The following is a 21,549-nucleotide window of genomic DNA, read 5'->3' on the forward strand; positions in this document are numbered from 1 at the left end:
AGGGCTGGATCAGTTGACCCTGAATCTCACTTCTCACTGTCGCCAAAGTGCTTGCTCATAGGGGAATTTGATTGTTGGGTTTTTCTCTGTATGTATTATAGTGGGGTCGACCGTACAATATACAGCGCCTCGAGGCGTTGTTGTTGTGATTTGGCGCTGTATAAATAAGATTGAATTGAATTGAACTGAATTCAATTTAGAGTTCTTCCTTTTACTCAGCACACAAATCATCATCATTATCTTTGGATCTGTAGACTGAGCAGCCAACTGTTTCCACCCCCTGAAGCTACTTTGCTATTCCATTGAATAATGTTTATACAGTAGTCATCAAGAACCAGTGCAATCCTCTGCTGTTGCTGGCACTTCTTTTCACTTTATGACTTACCTAACTAGAAAAAGCTGAATCAGTGACATTTGCCATAACACATAACACCACAAATCCACTGCACCCAATTCCCAGAAGGTTAACCCAGACTTATCAGCTCTGTTAATTAGCCTCAATTGCTAGTTCTTTGTATTCTGTACTTATGTATTTTTTAATGTATTTTTTGTGAAATGTAGATCTACATAACCACTCTGAAAAAAAATCAACCAGTGGAAAAACTTTTTAAAAGATCAATTTCCTCTAGAAAAAAAATCAAAAACAAAATCTCCCAGTCCTTCAATCACCTTTCTATAATCCTCTGATTTGCAGTAGCCTGCATCAACAGATCAACTGGGATTCAAGATGTAGTTTAGCTGTTTAACTGGGTAGTTTATCTATTTCAGTGAGTGGGCAATATCCTGTGCATTTTGTACAGCAAGGATGACAACCTGTATTTGTGTCAGAACCATAGAGATATGCAACTAAGGGGAGTGGTAAGAAGAGGTTATAAGACTTGGACGACCAAGGAATTGGACGTAATAGTTTTGCATGAACATCAAATGCACACATATTCTGCTTGGCAAAGACTGTGACAACTACTGAGTTCTGTGATGATGCACCTGAAATACTGTGGGTGGATTTCACACTAGCCACCAGGGTAACACAGGACATAAACGTGGGTGGTGTTTCCAAGTGCGTGATTTTCTTCTCAGGGAATAGAACAACTTTATAGAGAAAAAAGAAAGGAAAAAAAACGAAGGCAACGGTAAACCTATCACCTCCGAGATAACGCCTGAATTTCAGGTTATGCAACCTTAAACCACATATTTCCACTTAGTCACTCAAACCTCTCCTACATTCTGACAAGTTAATACTTGGTCTGAAATATTCTGCAAACAGTCAAAGTGAAAATCTTTGAGACCACATTTCAGAAAATGACATTTTATGCCACCTCCATGTAATAGGAAAATAAATATGAGTATCCAGATGACTGCCTTTATACCTGTTTTTAGTCGTCATGCTTTTAGGTATGAAGCTCAATTCACTTCATGGACGACATACAGCTTAGTTTGAGCTCAAGATTCCAATTTAAATATATATTGAATGGCTGATCCATATTGCACCTTGGCATACATTTACTGTAGACCTAACTGGACCCATGACGGCAGGTGTTACTCCCTGTAATATAATATTCATTGATTTCATTCATTCAGTTTGCTGACATAATGGTATTATCTAAATATATCTTAAATAAAAAGCATGACAAAAAAATATTTCTGTCTGATTTCTCTCTCGTCGAGCATGTACGTAAATTTCATCGCACCACTCTGGGAGGTCGAATGGTGGATGTTGCTCAAAACGACGACCTTGAACCAGAAACCTTGCTATCTGCACGTCATGCCTCCTAAATTCAGTCTGTATTTTTTTTTAAATAAATTGCAAAAAATAAAAAAATACATATACGATCCAAATATATCCAGTCAGAGAAAATCCGCGTTTATAAACAGAGGCACATTGCTTTTTTGTCCTTAAGCCAGCCCCTTTCTGCCGGATTAGTAGTAGTGGAGTGTACCAAGTGGCAAACGGGGGGGAGGGTACAAATATGCTTATTTCAACTAAATAGGAACGGTGTAAGCATGCGTGGCGTGTAGTGTGACATAGATATGTGATATAAGCTATATAAAGTTAAATATTAAGTAAATAAAGAGTTGCCTACTGACGGTCACGAGTGAGTTGGAGGCGGAGAACCCCCCCCACCCATTCCGCCCCCCTCCTTTCCTTTCTGAGCGGCGCTCTTCTGTGTGAGCCAGACAAGTGAAGCGCAGGAGACCGAAGCGGCGCACTACACACCGGCTGAGACACAAACTGGTGATAATGTCTTCCCCGTGCATGTGCTCTCACAATTTCATTCCTTGAGACGAGTCATTTCAGAAGATTGCTATTCCGCGAAGGTGAGTACCATCCTCGGCATCTCCAGCAGGGATAAGCAGGCTGATGGTAAAGGCAAGGCGTGATACATTGAGAGTATAGGGTGGATTGAGGTACCCTGATGTGGATGACCGATGAATGATGAAACACTCTTCAGAGATGACATGACGGCTGTGAGCGGGAGGGAGGAAATGAATCAACGAGGACAAACTGTGCTTTGGCACAGCAACGCCACATGGCACTAGTGAGACCGGTTGGGTTAATAATACTTTTTTTTTTTTAATCTATTGCTTCATCGCTTTGGTGTGTCATGTTAACCCAACAGGCCGAGCCATGTGCAGACAAAAAAGATACCACAGAATGAGTCATTCTCCTCCTAGACGCACTCATATGTTTAATATTTGTAATAAGTGCTCTGCTATTAAACGATTAATATGAACAGAGGCGAGGCTTGCGCCGCGTCGTTGCTAGTTTTTGGACGCCGCGTTGTGCTCACTGCATTATGAAACGATGGCCTTTGCCTCATTCAAACCAGGCTAATCTGGAAGCACTGAAAGAAATCTATTAATCTCTTAATCCTCTGTGTGGTGAAAGGCGGGAGACACGCAGTGCTTCGTGGTCGCAACGCCCCTCGTCGTGCTGGGGATATTTTTTGCGCCTCTGACAGTTTAAATGAAAATGTTCGAGGATGGATTTGAGCTTGATGTGAAGCCTCCCTGAAAGGATGCTCACATTTAGGAGTCAAGGATGCTGCGCACCTTAATCAGCCTTTAGGTGGTCGGCACACCCTAGATTCTCTTCCAGTGCTGCCGGTACTAAGCGTCATTAAATGTTAATGCACCGTGATGAAACTCTTTTATAGGAGAGAAAAGTGTAATTTGGGAAGTTCATATGCTTTTATATGTGAGGGCTTTCCCCATCAGGTAAAAGGAGGGAATGTTTGGGTTTGTATGCAAATCGCTTTGCCTGTTCAATTATTCAGGGGGCTTGAAACGGGATAGCATCTGTATCCCAGTGTGTCACTGTCCTAGGCAGCATGCTCAACCAGCCAAATGCTCCAGGCCCATTTTTTTTGTCCAGAACAAGCACTGAGAATAAAATCCCATTCACTGATTTTTGTGCCCTTTCCAGTCATGTGATATCCATGTGAGTAATAAATCAGCATCCCTCAGATGGAGAAGTAATTCTCCCTACGGTGTAAATTCAAGTAAGATGCTGAGGGATAAGGACTAAGGTCAAAAAAGTAGTTAAAAATATATAAATGGAGTCAAACTGAAATCAAATCACCCAAAGGTAAACCAAATAAAGGTTTACCTTTGGGTTTAGTTAGTTTAGTAAGTTCATTTCTGGTCATCTCTTGTCAAAGTTATTTTCGCATTTTAGGAAGGAAATAAGTACCTGAAACTATGTAAAAAATAAACACAGGTTTTCACTTTCATTGGCTGTTTACCCTTTGCTGTGTTCCTATCTCTCCCCCGCAGATATATGGTGATAATGAGGAAATAAACCTCTACAAACTTTGTCAAAGCCCGCTGGCCGTTGAACCCAGAATACTTTCAAACTTGTGCTGTTGCGCGGAGTTCTTTTCACACGCCGGCTCTGTCCCACCAGCCCGCCAGCCAAGAAGACGTTCCACCCTTTCGCCCTTGTTTGCTTTATCAAATGCCCAAAAACAGCAAGGCCGTCAAGAGAGAGCTTGACGACGATGTCACGGAGTCTGTCAGAGACCTGCTTTCCAACGAGGACGCCTGTGATGATTCCTTCAAGAAGAGCTCGCTGATCGTCAACAACCATGAAGGCGAAGGGAAAGAGTGCGATGTGGAGGAAGGGGGGTCAGATGCCGAGGAGGAGGAACGACCGGCCTGGAACAGCAAGCTCCAGTACATCCTGGCCCAGGTTGGCTTCTCTGTAGGCCTGGGCAACGTCTGGAGGTTCCCCTACCTGTGTCAGAAGAATGGGGGGGGGTGAGTCTCAGCTAGCATCACACACACATAGTAAGAGCGTATAACTGATCATGTTAAGCATGATAACAAAAGGAACAAAGGCCAAGACACAAAGGAGACAAAAGGCCAGGACAAAAGGAGTTCCGTTTTAATTAAAAGTGATCGTAGATTCGGGATGTGATATTCTTGGGTGGAAGCCAAGTCTAGCATCTACATGTGCATGTTTTTACAGAGGATAAAAAAATAGTTAAAGAAGACGTGTTTGATTTGGTGGGTTTTTTGTTCATCCTTGCTGAGAAACCAGAAGTATCACCTTCCACTTTTAGCTTTTGTTTCTTTGCAGACACTCCGAATGGGCTTTAAATGGCATCATGACTTCATGAAATTACCGTTTTGCAGTGAACGTGTTGTACTCTGTGTTTACCATGTGGGTGCAGAGTCCCGTGATGTGTCCATCAAAACTAGACTCGGCTGCGAGCTTCACCACAGACAGAATGTTAATACGACTGCCTTGTTACATCTGTGATTTCATAGAACATACAAGAGCAAATAACCAAACACAGAACCTCTAACACTGCTTTCAACATACAGGAAATAATTCTAAGAAGAGCGTGATGTTCGGATTATAGTTTATGATAACCACGTTTCCTACAATGCAGTCTGCTCTACTTGATTGACTCCTCGCAGACAATTGTTGTGTCTCTAGTCTAACGTGTGTATGTGTGTGTGTCCTGATAAGGTGTTGCATGGAGATTATGTAAAGCTACTGAGTGTCTCTGGAAAGCTGATTAAATAAACAGGTTGGCCAGACAGGATAGAAACTCTGTCAAGTTTATTACTACACTGAAGATCTGAATGGTCTGTGTAGACTCAGAGCAAACAACATTTCCCCAAACTAGGAAAAATAATCCTCATCATGATCATAAATGGCTATTAATATATAAGTTATTAAAAAATCATGTGTCAGGCAAATTACATTAGTTATTAATGTGCTAGTATGTGAAAAACACCTCATAATTGCTTGCTTGTTAGGGACTATTATAACTTGTGAGTGCTTGTAGAGTTAAAGCGCAATGACGTCCACTCTTTGCGTAGAAAGAAAGAGTTTTGCACAGGTCAAACCCAGGACTTTAACCCGGGAGACTGGGGTTTGTGCCCAATACTGTAACACAACTCCAGGTTTACAAAAGAGGGGGAAATTTAAGTTTTTTGCAGTTTATTAAAAGGAAAATTTGAATATTAATTCCTCAAGTTGCTCCCCCATTTGTGAGTCACAGGTAGGTGGGTTAGGGGGAGGTCAGTAGCTGCAGAATCTTTGAGAAATGTGTGGTTGATGAAGACGTGTCACTACAGTGGAGTCTGAAATACTCCACTGTAGTGACACGTCTTCAGAAAAAGAGGCCCGGCTCTTTATTGGTATAGAATACCACCTTGAATCATGTTCTTAGAAGTGTGTATATAATTGGCATGAGATAGTGTGCATGTGTGCTCAGGGACGTTCAGAAAAATTACCACCTCTCACAGACTGTCATGCTTTCAGGTTTGTTTTAAACGGCTCTGGTCACCCTGCTGTCTTCCACTGTAATTAGATTAAAATGGGGGCTGAAACCGGTGTGTGTGTGTGCGTGTGTGTTATATTGTCATGTCTGTGAGGACCAGTGAGTGAGTTTTGAACCCAATTGGGAGCAGAAGCTTTAGTAAAGGAAAGGGTCTTTTGCTCATCAGCAGACAGTTTTAGGATTCAGGTTTCTGTTTTAGCTCTGAACATCAAATTTAGAGGACAACATTTTTTCTTTATGTTCTGCACCAACCAAATGTGTATTATAAAATAGAACAGCTATCACCATCTTTTTTTTTTAAACCAGAACTAATCATAATTTGATTAGTAGGTGGAGTGCTAACTTAGCAGCTAACGCTAGCAAGTTTGGTTAACAAGGTACATTCAGAGACTATATTTTTAAATGTATCTGCTAATTAGTGCTACTAAAAAATACAGATTAAATTCTATCATTTTGTTTAGAAAGGTAAGGTGCCATTTGATTTCTGTGTCTACAGGCAGTTGGTAAAATTAGCTGAGCAGAAATCCAGAGTTGAATTAGCTTAGGTGACGCTAACTGACCATTAGCAGATGAGATGGTACCTACCTGTCACTAAAAACAGACAGCTAACTCATAAAAGCATAAATATAAGCCTCTATTAAATGTAAACAGGTAAGTTCTAAAAACCCTTTGTATAGTAATTCTGTGTCTTTTCTCACCTTCCCTTTGGAGATCATGTACACAATGTTCCAGGAACACTTTCAAGCCCAGTGTTGGGCTTATATATACAAGCAGGGGAAATGCATGTAGTCAGCTTGTGTTTTGCCTTTTACCTCTAGTAAATCATAAATCAAGTCAAACAGATTTAGTGGTGGATAGATTGTTAGGTATTTCTAGTAGCGTGTAATAATGCAAGTAATCCATATCTCTTGGTACCGAACAGGAAGTGAAAATCCCTGAAATGCTGCGTGTCTGATGACTGGCTAAAACAGATATTTCATTTCACTTACTGCTGGGACTGAGGAGGACTGTGAAACGTTTTTAAAGAAGGAAAAAACAAAAGCTGCACTCTTGTTGGGCTGTTTGCTTTCTCAAAGTGCCATCAAAGTGTCTGAATATCCCAGGGAGACTGTTGAAGTTCTTAAAAGACAATGGAGACCAGAGGGAGGGTTTTTGATGTTGTCAAAGCCAAAATAAACTGCGTATTCTGTACCAGAATTAGATATTATATTAATAGAAATTACTAAGTATATGTAGACACACACAGTGTAAAAAACATAGAAAACACACACATATGTATTTCTCGCGTGTGACCACTCCCATCAAGGGATGGACTCAGGAAAGATCTGAATGAATGCCCTGTCAGATAAAACAATGAGCTCGGTTGCAAAAGAGATGAAACCAGTTTTTAAAATAATAAACCCATTGCGGTGCGGCACTGTTGTCAGTGACTCACAGCAAGCCTCACACTACATCGACTCACCAGTGTTTACGTTTGATGTGGCTCAGACTTATGATTGGTACCGTGTCACAGAGGGGGCTTTCTCTCTTCTTCTTCGTTGCTTTAGTTGCACCCTGGAAATGATGCAATTGATTTTAATATATATCAGTGGTTGAGGGCAGACAGGAAGTTTCATTTCACATGTGAAAAAGATGAAACAACCCCACAGGAGCACAGTTCCTTTCCGTTTCCTCTCAGGAAAATAAAACTGCTCATTATTTCCAAAATCTAGCTTTGGGTTCTCTTTTTTGTCCTGAAGTTGTTGTTGCGCTTGGCAGTCTCGTGCTCACAGGAGATGCCGGCATCCTGTATTTTACCGTACCACACACTATTACACCAGTTAATGTTGGTTATTCACCCAGAAACCTTAATTCTAGAGAGAAATGCTATATTTGCCACTGTAATTTAGGTAATTTTAGACTTCAGTATCTTTTCTGGTTTCCATAAATGATTTGATTGCACTATAGTACACTCCATAGGGCCCTGTTAGCCCATCAATGCAGTACGCGTATGTAGTCGTTTGGATCTGATTGTGTGTTTAATTTGCTGTTTAGGTGAATGTGTCACCATCAGGGAGCTGTTATGCTGTTGTATAGTTAAAGTTTAGAAAACAGCTGTCTGTTGGTGTGATTTTCTAGCCAGAATGGGGCAAAGGGTAAGATTTTAAAAAGCTGATGTTTTAAGTGTTGTCACCACAAATTTTAGTGCCTCACTGTTCATCTGATTTGGACAGTTTCCTCTTCTTTTTGCATTCCTTCATTTAACCTGCTCTTCATGTTGTTTTGATTGGCAGGAGCATATCTGGTGCCCTATCTCATCCTGCTCATATTGATTGGGATTCCGCTGTTCTTCCTGGAGCTTGCGGTGGGACAGCGAATCCGTAGGGGCAGCATCGGTGTGTGGAACTACATCAGCCCTCGGCTGGGGGGGATTGGCTTTGCCAGCTGTGTGGTGAGTGAGACACAGAGGTCCTGTCTGAACATGGTTAAAACATTGTGTATAAACAGTATGGTGGTATGTTAGCATACTTTTGGTTGTATTGATTCTCACACTGAGCTGTTAAGTCACTGCAGGTAGGGAAAAATATGGAGTGACAATAATTTGAAGAAAAGAAAATTGTGGGGTGGGGAGTCTTTACTAATTTAGCCTCTATTTTGTGGCTAAATGTTGTGTTTCATACTGATTTTAGTTGTGTGTCTGAAGTTGACTTTGTTCTCTCGCCTGTAGGTGTGCTTCTTTGTGGCTCTCTACTACAATGTCATCATCAGCTGGAGTCTCTTCTACTTCTCCCAGTCCTTCCAGCAACCTCTGCCATGGCACGAGTGCCCCCTCGTGAAGAACAAGACCAGTACATGTAAGACGCAATTTAGTAACGACAGTTACTTCTTAAAGTCTTTGTGCCGCTTGGAAATGATCTTCTTCAGTAAATACGTCCATGATGAGCGCTATGTTTTTTGTCCATAGATGTGGTGCCAGAGTGTGAGAAAAGCTCAGCAACCACCTACTACTGGTACCGTGAGGCCCTGGACATCTCTGACAGCATCTCTGAGAGCGGAGGGCTGAATTGGAAGATGACCGTGTGTCTGCTGGTTGCCTGGTCCATGGTTTGCCTTGCCATGATCAAGGGAATCCAGTCTTCTGGGAAGGTACCCATAGTTTAAAACAGTTCATTTAAGATAGAGAGAAAAGATACCAGTAGAAAATAAGAGAGAAGAAGAGACAGATGGAACAAAACAGGAAGAAATCAGCACCTGCTTGGTAGGGGTGGGGGAAAAAATCAATACTGTGTAGTATCGTGATATTTTGTTTGCTAATAATGTATCGATACAGGGACAGCAGAAATCGATATTTTGTTACAAAAAAGGTTTTTGTGCTCTGACTTCAGAGCATGTTGATCCTTTTTCTGAGCAAGAATCCTGACATTCCTTCACTGTCCAAATGTGTTTAACTTTTTTTATGGCAGCAATAAACATGACAGTTTACTTATTTTAATTAAGACATGTTTTATTTTAATTAAGTTTAAAACTTTTTTATTTAACGTAAAATTATATTTTGTTTTAATATACTTTCAAATTCTTCAGTTGCTGAATGGGCTGCATAGTTTCATAAATTGCATAGTTCAGAATAGCTATAATTGTACCAGATGGTTGCGTTCAGTTAAGTTGGACTAGACTGTAATACAAACCGTTCAGTTTGTCAACAATAAAACTGAAATGAGAGAAAGACTGAGTGTGAGACTTTGATATTAGATAAAATGAATATTGATAAAGTTTACCTTTATGTACAGAATCTGAATATCGCAAAATATTTTAAAAAAATTGCAATAATATCGTATCGTGCGTTAAGTATTGTGATAATATCGTATCGTGGGATGTATGGTGATTCCCACCTCTACTGCTTGGACTCTTGCACTGTGGAAAATGGGGAATAGTAAGCGAAACAAAAGGCCTGTGCTTGCAGAATGTTTTGGAAAGTCTTTTCACACACAATTAGCTCTCTTCAACAGGCACTGACCGCAGTAATGTGCCTTGACAAATTTTTCTAATGATACAGCTTGAAATATGATTTTTAGAGCTCATGTGATCTTTTGTAGGATTTCTGGCTTAGCTGACTTTAGCTTAGTGTAACAAAGCTGACAGTAGCGTGACCAGCATCCGGAAGGATTAGCCCCTGGATAAAGGTTGTCATTTGCTTGCTCCTCGCTTTCTTTTAACAGGTGATCGTTATCATTCCACACTTTCTCATATCATATGACAAGTATTAGCTGGTGTACTCTTGGGGTCAGAGTCAAGCCTCTGCTAACTGTGCTGTACAAATAGTCCCAGAACGAGCTTTGATGTTGTGCGAGTTATAAACTGGGTGTAGGGTCAAAATTAATACGGTAGATGTGAACAATATTTTTTATGTAGTGGAGTAAGGCCTTTTAGTGAAGGCCTATTAAGTTGACTCAACCTCAGACTTTCTTATCATGCTCTGCAGTCTTATTGGGCTTTTGAGCCTCTTTTAGGTCATTGTTTTTGGTTTTACAACACTTTTATTAAGTGCTGCAATCTCACCTTCATTCACCAACATCTGCAGGCAGCAAAAAGACCCAGCGGCTCATTTAGAGTATTCTGATTACAGTCTTACTGTATCTTATTAGACTATTAATGATGGGATCTAGCGAGCAATTTTAATTAAAGATAAGTTCATTTAAAATATAATGAAATCAGATAAAGATAGGGACTACAAACAAACTCTGGTATGAAAATATTGGTAAATTGCTGGTTTGTGTGTGAAACGTTCGTGCTTGCAGTTTGCGCTCACATTTGTGCTTACGCACTGTTAGCAAATGAGAGCCATTGTTCTCAGGTCCCCCCAAGTCTTATCCCAGCGAGTAGCAGCAGTCTACTGCATGCTTGGCTTTGCATTCCCCCCAGCAGAGACGCACAAAACAAGATGGATGCCGTGTCCAGCAGAAGTCCTTTAATCTTGGACTGCTGTCGGCGGTGATTTGCAACGCTGGTCTCTTTTCTGCTGTCTGCCACACCCTGCTGCCTGGCAAGAATTCTCACCTATAAATACAATCAGTGTTTCACTAGTGCTGCGTCATCGGAGGGGATTTATGCATTAGCACAAAACAGTCAGACCCTTATACAGTTATCAATGACATAAAATAAATTACAGAAAAGAAACACATAAATACTCATTTTTGGGGGTAATCAGGGCCACCCAAGCTGTCAGTTAGTTGTACAGTTTGAGCCAGATGGCTGTCCTACAACCACCAGCTGCGTCTGGAAGGCCCTTTTTAGTTGTCCAGCACAGAGACTGTGCACAAACTTTCCCTCTGAGGAGCCAGCTAAGTGTCTTTGAAGTTTAATCAGCGGCACATGATACAAAAGAATATTAATGCCCTCTCTGCCAATGTTCACACAAAAGACTTGCCCGAGGAATATCCCTACCACAATCTGCGTCTCTGCGCATGTGTGTGTGTGTGTGTGTGGGTGGGCATGAAAGGGATCTAAACCTTTGGTTACCATGGTTATACACACTCTTTTGGCTTGACTTGATTGTCAAGAGCACGATGAAAAAAAGAAATGATAAAAGATAGACTTGAACTGATAAAATAACAGAACTTTCAAAGCTTTTGTTTTCTTATACTTTTATGGCAACATGTGTGTCACGTTTTAAATGTTAAATGTTAAGATTACTGATAAACCTTGTTTAAAAAAATTACTTTATTATTTTACAGTCAGGCTTTCTTGTAATGACGTCAGAGAAATCTAACTTTTTTTTTATCAGTTCATGTAGAGAACAGTGAAGTTCCCAGAACTTTGCAAGAAGAACCTTCTATCTGTAACAATACATGAGCCTTCAGAGAAAAACTCCCCTTTTCAAAGACCATAAGACTGAGGTTACAAAGGAGCAGCCTGCTTGGCTTTGTGAGGATCCAAGGCTACATTTCAGTTCAGCAAAGTGCTAAAAAGAGTTACAGCTGAAAAAGAGGAGAAACCAACTGAAGAAATGAACTCAGCTTATCACATTAGACTTTATGTGAGGGTTCTTCACTTGAGAAACATTTAACTCAATAAATATATTTGATTATATATGTTGCTTTAAATTCTATTTGGGGTCTCCTGAAATTTGAAACGTATCATATCACCAAAAAAACTTTGTGTCCGTGCTTTAAAAATGAAGGAAGGTAAACATTTGTGGTCTTTACACATTCTACAGGGACGTCCTGTATATATAATAAATATACTACTCAAAAAATAAATAGAGAGTTAAATAAATAAGAAGTTCATATAAATACATTTTCAATCTTAGTTTTAAATCCATCTCTCAGTACATTATCTTAATCTCTTAGAAAACCCAAACATCTTCTGCGGGTAGTTTTCCATTTCTTTTCACTGTTTTTTTTCAGTGGCAGAACACATTCCACCCCTACCCCACCCACTCCCACCCCCACCTCCAATATATGCGTGACATTATCATCAGTGTCACCATGGTGCAATTGACTGAAGTTGACCGAGCAATCGTGGCACGTACTGTTGCTACAGTCCTACGTGTCCATGAGAGCACCATCTCTGATCTGATCGTTCATGGTAAAAATGTGAGTCGACAGAGACACCGAGATGAGGTCCTCCAACCCGTACTTTTGCACTTCTTGTGGCAGTGTCTGTCCCTCTGGCAGTTTCAGCAGGACAGTGTTCACCTCCACACTGCCAGAGCACCACAGGCCTTTCTGAATCAGGAGCATATCCAGACTTCCTTGACCAGTGTTTTTGTCCCAATATGTCTCCCACTGAGCATGCGTGGGACGTGCTGGGTCGATGTGTTTATTAGTGAAATCCACAACCAATGACCGTTGCGTAGCGGCAGGCTGCACGCTGCACGCATCCAGGAATGGTCAGCAATTCTTCAACAACAGATGCAGCCGCGTGCGGTCCGTGTGCAGATGGGCAACAGCTTGCATCTGCAGAGGAGGCTATAGTACGAGGTGTAGCCTCCTCTGCAGATGCAAATGATTGGCTATAAAATCTATTTAAAACACAAAACTTGTTTCTTGTTTGTTTTTTGTTTTTTTTTACTATTTTAAAATTAAAGCTTGAGGAAAAATTCATTAAATGCCAGAAACCTTGATTAAAGAGGACCTACTATGCTGTTCCATATTTTTATCTTATATATACACCGCTACAGTCATGAAACATCATGGTAAAAATGGCCAATATTTTAAATAAGGAGATCGGTTTATCTGTAATTCCCGTGAACCAAACCTTCCAGACTTCTCTGGTGCTCATTTCTGGGAAGTTTCTTCTGACGCCGGCTGTTTATGATGTCAGGCAGAAGGCAGCCAATCAGAAGAAAGTTAGCTGGAAGGGAGGGTGGCTATAAAGGGGAAGGACCTAGATAGTGTACTAAGCAAAGCAATAATGAAAATACAACTATAAAAATGTGGAGCTGGGAATGAGCATGCTAGGTTCCATTAAAACTTTGAACAATATCAGTGAGTTCTGCTGTGTTGCTTTTTTCTCACTTTTCTCTAAGATAACACCACACACCATTTTCCTCAAGGCTACATGCGGACCACCAAGTAGGACACGTAATGTCTCTGAATCACTGACTGTGCTCATGACTCAATCCCAAACTATCTCCCGGTGTCTGCACCCACACCCACAGGATCTGTAAACTATCTGGCTCAGGGTTTCATCCCGTTTTCAGTCTTTAAGCGTCAACTTGTCTATCCGGTTAATGATATGTAGGTTTGAGGGGGAAGGGCACTTAAGCCCACCCACGAATTAGTGTGATGTGATGTCACGATCACATAAAATAATAAAAAAAGGTGTTCAGACTACATCCCTCAGCTGCAAACTGAAATTCTTCACGAGATGTTTGGGCCCTGCTTTGAACGCTTGAATAAATTAGATTTTAAAGAAAGTACAGCAATAGAAGAAAAACATGCTTTTACTTATTATCAGCTCTCAGCAGATCTTCACTCTCTTTTCTGAACAGTTTGATGTTCCTGTCAAACGACCACGATCAGCACCACATAGAAAGTCAGGCAGTGAGATCACGCTGCATTTGTTTACTCATTTTAATTTGTTCTACAGTTTTTCCAAAGATACATGCTCTGTGTGATGTGGAAAACACTTGCATTTGCTTGCAGGTGATGTACTTCAGCTCCCTCTTCCCGTACGTTGTGCTGGTTTGCTTCCTGGTTCGGTCGCTCCTCCTGAAGGGCTCCATGGATGGGATCCGTCACATGTTCACACCCAAGGTAAAGATCCTCTCAAGTGTAGGATTACCTTTTTGTTATTATGATGTTTGGAATTGATGATGCTGTATAATTAAAGTATCATATATTTAAAAATACATCATTTCGAGCTAATTTTCCCTTTATTACTACATTTCAGAATGAAAGTATTTTACTTTATACTACAAAATCACCTTTTCACACATCACAAATGTTCTTATTAACAACATTAGCTAAGCTTCACTAAGACAATGGTGTTTAAGTATTAAATGCTCCTTATTTGTGTTCCTTGACTTCAGTAGAATAGCTTCTGATTGGCTACCCCTGACAAGCAGAAGGTCTGAACAGCAGATGGAAGGGACTCAAAATGCCGTGCCTGAGTTTAGGATTATCAGCTCACTGACAGCAAACAGAAAAAGAAGTAGAAAAGAAGTCTGAAACGCAGTGTTTGGAGCAGTATGTAGTACATTTTTCACATGAATATGACAGAAAATAAGGAAAAATATAATAGGTCTCCTTTAATGGATCGTATGATAGAACCATATAATACTGAACAGGACTGTAGAGGATTGTTCACATCATGAGTACTTTCATACTTTAATCCATTTAGATGATAGTACTGGCTTTATACTTAGACATGAGTTGAATAGTGCTCAGGTCAGAATGCCCTTATTTCTGCTTCTGTTTATTCCCTGCTGAAATTGCTGTTGAATTAAACTGTGTCTGAACTCAAAAAGAACTCCGCACTGTGATAGGCTGGCTCCTCAGCAGCAACTGGCCAATGGTGTGTCAGGCTGCAGATGAATGTCACCATGGAAACAGGAGTTACTGAGTTTTTACATAACCATCCAAGTGAAGACACTGGCAGCAGTGCATGTCTGTCTTTGCATGTCTTCTCGCCTCATCGCTGACACTTGCGTTCTGCCACCATCTTTCATGTACCTGATACGTGTGCTCATGAATAAATATGTTAAAGGAATATTATGCAATTAATAAAACAAACACTGTTGGCTGTCAGCGAGAAGATGTTGCGTTTGAATCGGCTGGCTTTCTGTGCGGAGATTGTGTCGTTATGGTTACATAGGTTCTCTCCAGGTACTTTGGCTTCCGCCTGCAGTGCAAAGAGGTGCATGTTTGGTTAATTGGTTATTCCAAATTGGCTGTAGCTGTTGATGTGAATGGTTAGCCCTTCAATAGACCGGCAACCTCTCCAAGGATTACCTGGTCTCCAGCCTATCAGCAGAGTTGAAAACTTGCCAAAATGACTGAACATTTCTTTCACCAATATATATTATTTCCACAAGAAACCAGTACAATCAGGTTTTTACAGAAATCACAAATATATGACTAAGAAGTACATTAATCTTTCATTTACTTTGACAACATGTCAGCTATCATTGCCAGTTATTGCAAATGCTTGATTGAAGCGTCATCATTTGGTATATTTTGTGACGTTACAGTGGGGATGTCATTGCACATCCATCTATATTATAATAGGTGTTTAGAGCTAAGACTTAATTCAAATCTGTTTGTTCTATTTTCAGCTGGAGATCATGCTGGAGGCCAAGGTCTGGCGTGAGGCAGCCACGCAGGTCTTTTTCGCGCTGGGTCTCGGGTTCGGTGGCGTCATTGCCTTCTCCAGCTACAACAAGCGTGACAACAACTGCCACTTTGATGCCGTCTTGGTGTCTTTTATCAATTTCTTCACTTCTGTGCTGGCCACCCTGGTGGTGTTTGCCGTGTTGGGCTTCAAAGCCAATATCATGAACAGCAAATGTGTTGCAATGTGAGTATAAGACTCTAACACCTACAGCAACGAGTCCATTGGTCCACTTGTTTCAGACAATACTTTTTCATACTTCAGTCTTTGAATGTGGTATTTCTGAAGATTGTTCAAGGATGATTGATGTTTAGCTTTTTGACCACCATTTAAATCTCTTGACAATTTAACAATCAGCAACTTTTTTCTCTTTTTTTTAGGAACACCAACAAGATTTTAACATTGTTGGGGAGCGGCATCCTTGAGCAAAACTTTATTCCCCACCACATGAACCTTACTCAGGTTAATCAAGTCAGTGGTGAGGACTACCATAAGATGATAGATGCCATCAAAGCGGTTAAGCAGGATAAGTTCGAGTCACTGGGACTGGAAGCCTGCAGCATCGAAGACGAGCTGAATAAGGTACATGGGGATAAAAATTGTAAATGACTCCATATTCAAGTCATTCCACGTGGCCGTATATTATTTTAAAAGTCTATAACATTTTATTGAAGATGTTTATTTTCTTTCTTGTCAAGTGTTACCCACTTTGTGAGTGTTCAGAAAGATGGGTTTATTTGAAATAAGTAAATAATTTAAGCTAACAGCTGCAAACAGAGCAAGTGGTATTCTTCCCAAGACAACCTCAAACTTGCCTTTACCCACACCTTATCAGGTATAGACTATTAGCAGTTAAACCAAGACAACATCCAAAGACTCGAGCATTGCCAAGGCAAGGAGGGTAAGGGTTGCAGAAGACAAAGAGTTAGACGTCTTTTACACATGTGGAATATGTGTAAAGACTGGAAAAAGGGATTGAAGTAGGGAATGACCGAAGTACTTCTGGTAAGTATACTTGGACTCCAGAATTCATAAAAGTGGCAACACTTTGGGAAAGTTATCTTGCTGAAAACATTGGTATTATTTTTTTCACCATGGACCTTATACCTACAGTATTCCAAAGCCCAATGGGAAAGCCCCCTTAGATTTTTGTTGGACCTCGTGGAAACCAGGATTGTGCTAACTTTTGGATCACCTGCTGTAAAAGAAAACCGCATATTTCTGGCAACTCTGGTCAGGTTGGCAGTCTGTCAAAGGGCGATGTTTAGTCTTCATTAAAGAAAACAAAAAGAACAAATTCAAAGCAACGAGGCCTCTAAAAGTAGCTAGTGCTACACTAGCTAGCTAGGACTTTGGTGCTGTGTTTTAACCTTTCCTTCTTTTCTCCCTGACAGGCAGTACAAGGCACAGGCTTGGCTTTCATTGCCTTTACAGAGGCCATGACCCACTTCCCAGCCTCACCCTTCTGGTCCGTCATGTTCTTCCTAATGCTGGTTAACCTCGGCCTCGGCAGCATGTTTGGCACCATTGAGGGTATCCTCACCCCGCTGATAGACACATTCAAAGTCCGAAAGGAGTTTCTTACAGGTTAGAAAGATCACATGACCTGTGTTTTATCCTAATGACCATATTTAAATCAGTCCAGCTCTGTAAAAGGAAATGTTTAGGCCTAAGAGCAAAACATGCTGTGTATGAAGGATAAATGGAGGCAGTAATTCAGTCTTGCAAAAGTGGATGGAAGACGATAGCAGAAGACCCGTGCAGACTTGTTTTACTCAGACGTTCATCTTATAGGAAGCAGACTGTGGCTGACTATAGCTTTTGGTCAATGAGTTACAACTGTCCAAAATAAACCATTGCCATTAAAAACACATTGATTTTATAATGCTTTATGTTTTCTTTCTACGAGAGAAGAGCTGCTATTTAAAGCTAAATGAGTTTGACTTTACCCAAAACCAAGCTACACCCTCAAAAATATAGTTTCAGAGAGATAAGTAATAATGTAAAAACACAAATTTGATTAAAAATACATGGTGGCAAAGCGGCTGTCACACTCTCAGTGAAAAGATGTAGGTTGCTGAGTCAGATAGCTTAGAATGGATCCCGTTCCACTTATATATACTCCACTCCAAACTCTTCTTGTAAACTGGGGAATGATGACAGTATTGAGTTTAAGCTCCATCACACATGTAATATTTATGGAGTTTTCATTTGAAACCTTTAATGTATGTCAGTATGCACAGTGACGAACTACCTGCTATCTCTCCTGCAGTGGGATGTTGCGTGTTGGCCTTCTCCATCGGTCTCCTCTTTGTTCAGCGCTCAGGGAACTACTTTGTGACCATGTTTGATGACTACTCGGCTACTTTGCCTCTGCTCATAGTGGTCATACTGGAAAACGTGGCGATCGCCTGGTTCTATGGGATCGATAAGTAAGTTCACAATATACATCATCTCCATGTTTCTTTAATATTTACTCACTTACTGCTTATGCAGAAAAAAGCTTTTTAATGGCTGTTTAAGCCATTCATTTATAGTTTTTTCTTAATGTATTTTTTTCTGCCTAAGGCAAATGGCTACCTACCTACAGGGTTACAGACTGTACTTGTTCCTTACATAACTTCCACATTGTCTATGTTTGGGACACTTTTTTGTTTTAAACATAATTGTTTGAATGCAACTTTAATGGCAAAAATAAGAACCACATATATAAAGCCATCCGGTGTATAAAGCGAAAACAGGAAACTATTGTGAATTCTTCATCTGATCTCACCTCCCGCTGCTTTGCTCTGTTTTCAGATTCTTTGAAGACTTGAAGGACATGCTGGGCTTTATGCCGTACCGTTTCTACTATTACATGTGGAAGTACATCACACCCATCCTGCTAATGGTCCTCCTGTGCTCCAGCTTCATTCAGCTGATAATGACGCCGCCCAGCTATAGTGCCTGGATCCAGGAAGAGGTGAGTTAATGTCTCCGGCTGGGCTTCTGAAATCAGGGATCAATGTGGGTGGAAGTTTTCCTAAATAGTAAACCTGGAACGAGTAAAAAGCAAATTCAAGAGTTCAAAGAAATAGCAAGAAAGTAGAAAACGAGCCAGGCTTTTTGGCTGATAAACAGAGGTTTAGATATCCTTTAATCTGAGGAAAATCAACAGGATACATTGTCTGCCACATAGACCTTCAAGCACCAGTGCTATTAGTTTGAAACCGCTATAAAGTGGAGCACAGGTCATACTAGACAAAGTGCATCCACAAGTATTATTGCTTTAGTTAGAAAAATAGCCTTCTATTAAAAATGATGTTACTAGAGTATTGATTGTCTAAAAAAGTATATATTCTACCAATCTAGTATCACATTACTTACATTACTTCTTCTGCTAACTCCTTTCACTATAACTCGTTGCTTTTCTTGTGTTTGCCCTCCAGGCCATAGAGAAAACCTTGCGCTTCCCTCTGTGGGGCATTGTGGTCTGCATCTCTCTGGTGTTGATGGCCATCCTGCCCGTGCCCGTGGTCTTTGGCCTACGCTACTTCAACATCATCAATGAGAACACGAGTGGCCTTTCCACTGTTTCTTACAAGAAAGGCCGCATCATCAAGGAGACCGCCCGGCCAGAGGAAGACGACGACGCTAGCCTTATTCACGGAAAGTCTCCCAGCGAGGCTCCCTCGCCGATGCCTGGCAACAGCATCTACCGCAAGCAGAGCGGCAGCGGCGGCACTGATGTGGACACCGCACCTAATGGCCGTTACGGTATCGGTTACCTGATGGCTGACATGCCAGATATGCCTGAGTCAGACTTATAGACTGACAGTAATAGTATGCCCTTCCGCAGCCATAACGGGGGGCCACTTCTCCCCCCTCAACTCTCTGTGTGCGTTTAGTTAGCCGTATTGTCGCTGTATATTTCTCTTGTACCGTATTTTCTTTGTATATATTGTAACTGCTCTCTTATTTGTTGTCTCTGAACCTTATCTGCCAGTTTCAGAGTTTTGAACTAAGTCTAATTCTGTACTAAAAGAACCTAAAAAAATCTCCATGGGGAAAATGTTAGTCTGAGGCCAGGCTTATTTCATGTCTGTGAAACTGCACTAGTACAACTGTATCCCTTAAAAGAAGGTCTAGGAATAAACACCATCCTTGTCGAATCCTTTACCGATTTGCTTGTATGCTTCCCAAACTCATCTCCATTTCCCTCCAGTCTTTGCTCCCTTTCTTTTTGGAGAGCCAAAGAGGCCTGCTTGAATAAGAATCTCCAAGAGTCAGCCAGTTCAGGTGAGAGATGTAAGAGGTGGTCAGAAAGTACCAAGCTTAGCTGCAGTGTAGGCGATGTCAATGATGAAGTAATGTCGCAAGATTAGTTTTTCTTGGCACGAGTTTGGGTCGAAAGGATGGCCTTTGAAAGCCACTCCCATGATTGTCTGCAAGAAAAGTGTGCCTAAGTTATTTATATTTGTTTATAGAATACACGATGGCTGTTGTATATTTAAAGTATTCTGTAAATATAATATAAATATTTTAAATATATTTATCTTGTTAGTTTGGATATCAAATCAGTGTTTTTAAGGTTCAGAAGTACTCTAATTCTTTAACCCATCTTTGTTTTTTTACTCTGTAAATATTTTTTTTTCCATCAGAAAGCTTCAATTTTAATGTCTTTTCCCTCTGATTAAAGCTTAAACATGACCACACACTAGAAATCAGTTTGTTGCTTTTATTCTTGCAGTGCAATTTGAGATTATTCCCAGTATGTACAGTATCCCACTACTCAGAAAAACACATTTTTCAATGTACAACATGCGACTGGAAAACAAGAAAAAAGTGCAAATTAAAACCAAATCATTCAAATTTTCTCTACATTTCCTTCTTATAAAAAAATACATTTTTCTTCTGTCTTTTTGTGAACATACTCCGTAAAGCGACACAACAAAGAGCCATCACAGTACATAAAACTGTAGTTACTTGTGTTTGGCACAATCACATTTACTTTAGACAACAGAAAATATAAATTTGAGAAAAGCAGGCAGCATTATGAGATGTTCATTTCCTGTTTACTGATGTGGCGTGATGGAGCTCAATAGTAAACATATAAAATAAATAGTCAAATGTACACTTTGAGGGTTTTTTTCCTTCCTTTGGCTTTCTAGTTATCTATCAGGAGCAGGAGGTTTAGTACATATGCTCTGAAAACACAAATGAAACCTTTTGTGTCCCTTCTGACAAAGTAATTAAAGGTTCTCTTCATCTGATAAAAGGTGGTGCAAATGTGCATCATCAAGAACATCGAGAAACATTTGTTGAATTAGATTCTTTTGACAGTTCATTACAAAGTCGTCCCCTTATTAGTGCTCTTCCAGGGTCAGTGCGCTGGAAAGTTTGAATGGCTATTAGAAACTGAGGTAAAGCGTCCCCTTCAGCGTGCACTGCCGAGATACTCCTGCAGTGGGAAGTTGATCCCTTTTCAACAAACATTCTGCCAAAAAAAAAAAAAGGATTAAAACAATAATCAAAACAGTTCAAAGAAAGTCTTTGAATCCTTTAAAGTGTTTCGTATTTTTGGATGACCTAAAGCATCATCAGAGATTCCAGTTAAGCCATCTGTACATCTGGTTTTTTCCTGCTTATCCAACTCTGACTGAAGGCTGTCCCAGCTGTGACAGGGCGAGAGGCGGGGCTACACCCCGGACATCTCGACAATCTGTCACAGTCTAACAGACGAACAATCATTTACACCTAGAGCCAATTCAGAATCACAGTTTAACCTAGCATGCATGTCGCTGGGCTGTGTGAGAACACACTCAAACACCACAAGTGGATCTGAAGCCTACACCTTGTTTCTGTGAGGCCATGGTGCTAACCACCATGCTGTCCCCGATTCTCCTGTGTCTTTGTGGGTTCTCTCTGGCATCCTCCCATAGTCCTTTTTTAATTGACATTT

The 21,549-nt window shown here is 40.6% G+C and overlaps 2 protein-coding genes across 3 annotated transcripts in view; one reads left to right on the forward strand and one right to left on the reverse strand.

Moving 5' to 3' along the window:
• The first annotated feature begins 2,153 nt into the window (after positions 1 to 2,153).
• On the forward strand, positions 2,154 to 21,136 carry slc6a15 (solute carrier family 6 member 15). Its single transcript, XM_085166480.1, has 12 exons — positions 2,154 to 2,316; positions 3,775 to 4,255; positions 8,068 to 8,226; positions 8,503 to 8,629; positions 8,740 to 8,921; positions 13,922 to 14,032; positions 15,553 to 15,794; positions 15,989 to 16,190; positions 17,003 to 17,195; positions 17,881 to 18,040; positions 18,408 to 18,570; positions 19,037 to 21,136. Exons 2-12 carry the CDS (start codon positions 3,956 to 3,958, stop codon positions 19,415 to 19,417), a joined length of 2,220 nt encoding a protein of 739 aa, XP_085022606.1. The 5' UTR covers positions 2,154 to 2,316; positions 3,775 to 3,955; the 3' UTR covers positions 19,418 to 21,136.
• The window catches only part of lrrk2 (leucine-rich repeat kinase 2), a 32,623-nt gene continuing 32,016 nt past the window's right edge, over positions 20,943 to 21,549 (reverse strand). For both annotated transcript variants that reach the window (XM_085166479.1, XM_085166478.1), the window contains exon 52: positions 20,943 to 21,084. The gene's annotated coding sequence lies outside the window, so the exon portion shown is untranslated. The remainder of the gene's footprint in view (positions 21,085 to 21,549) is intronic.

This window comes from Neolamprologus multifasciatus, chromosome 7 (assembly GCF_963576455.1).
Source record: "Neolamprologus multifasciatus chromosome 7, fNeoMul1.2, whole genome shotgun sequence".
Lineage (NCBI taxonomy): Eukaryota > Metazoa > Chordata > Actinopteri > Cichliformes > Cichlidae > Neolamprologus > Neolamprologus multifasciatus.

What these genes read in the sequence shown, in the direction of transcription:
- slc6a15 (XM_085166480.1), top strand. Translation starts at nt 3,956, where the DNA reads ATGCCCAAAAACAGCAAGGCCGTCAAGAGAGAGCTTGACGACGATGTC. An exon ending in GAAGAACAAGACCAGTACAT is followed by an intron (nt 8,630 to 8,739) that starts GTAAGACGCAAT and finishes TTTTGTCCATAG; the next exon opens with ATGTGGTGCCAGAGTGTGAG. An exon ending in CCGAAAGGAGTTTCTTACAG is followed by an intron (nt 17,196 to 17,880) that starts GTTAGAAAGATC and finishes TCTCTCCTGCAG; the next exon opens with TGGGATGTTGCGTGTTGGCC.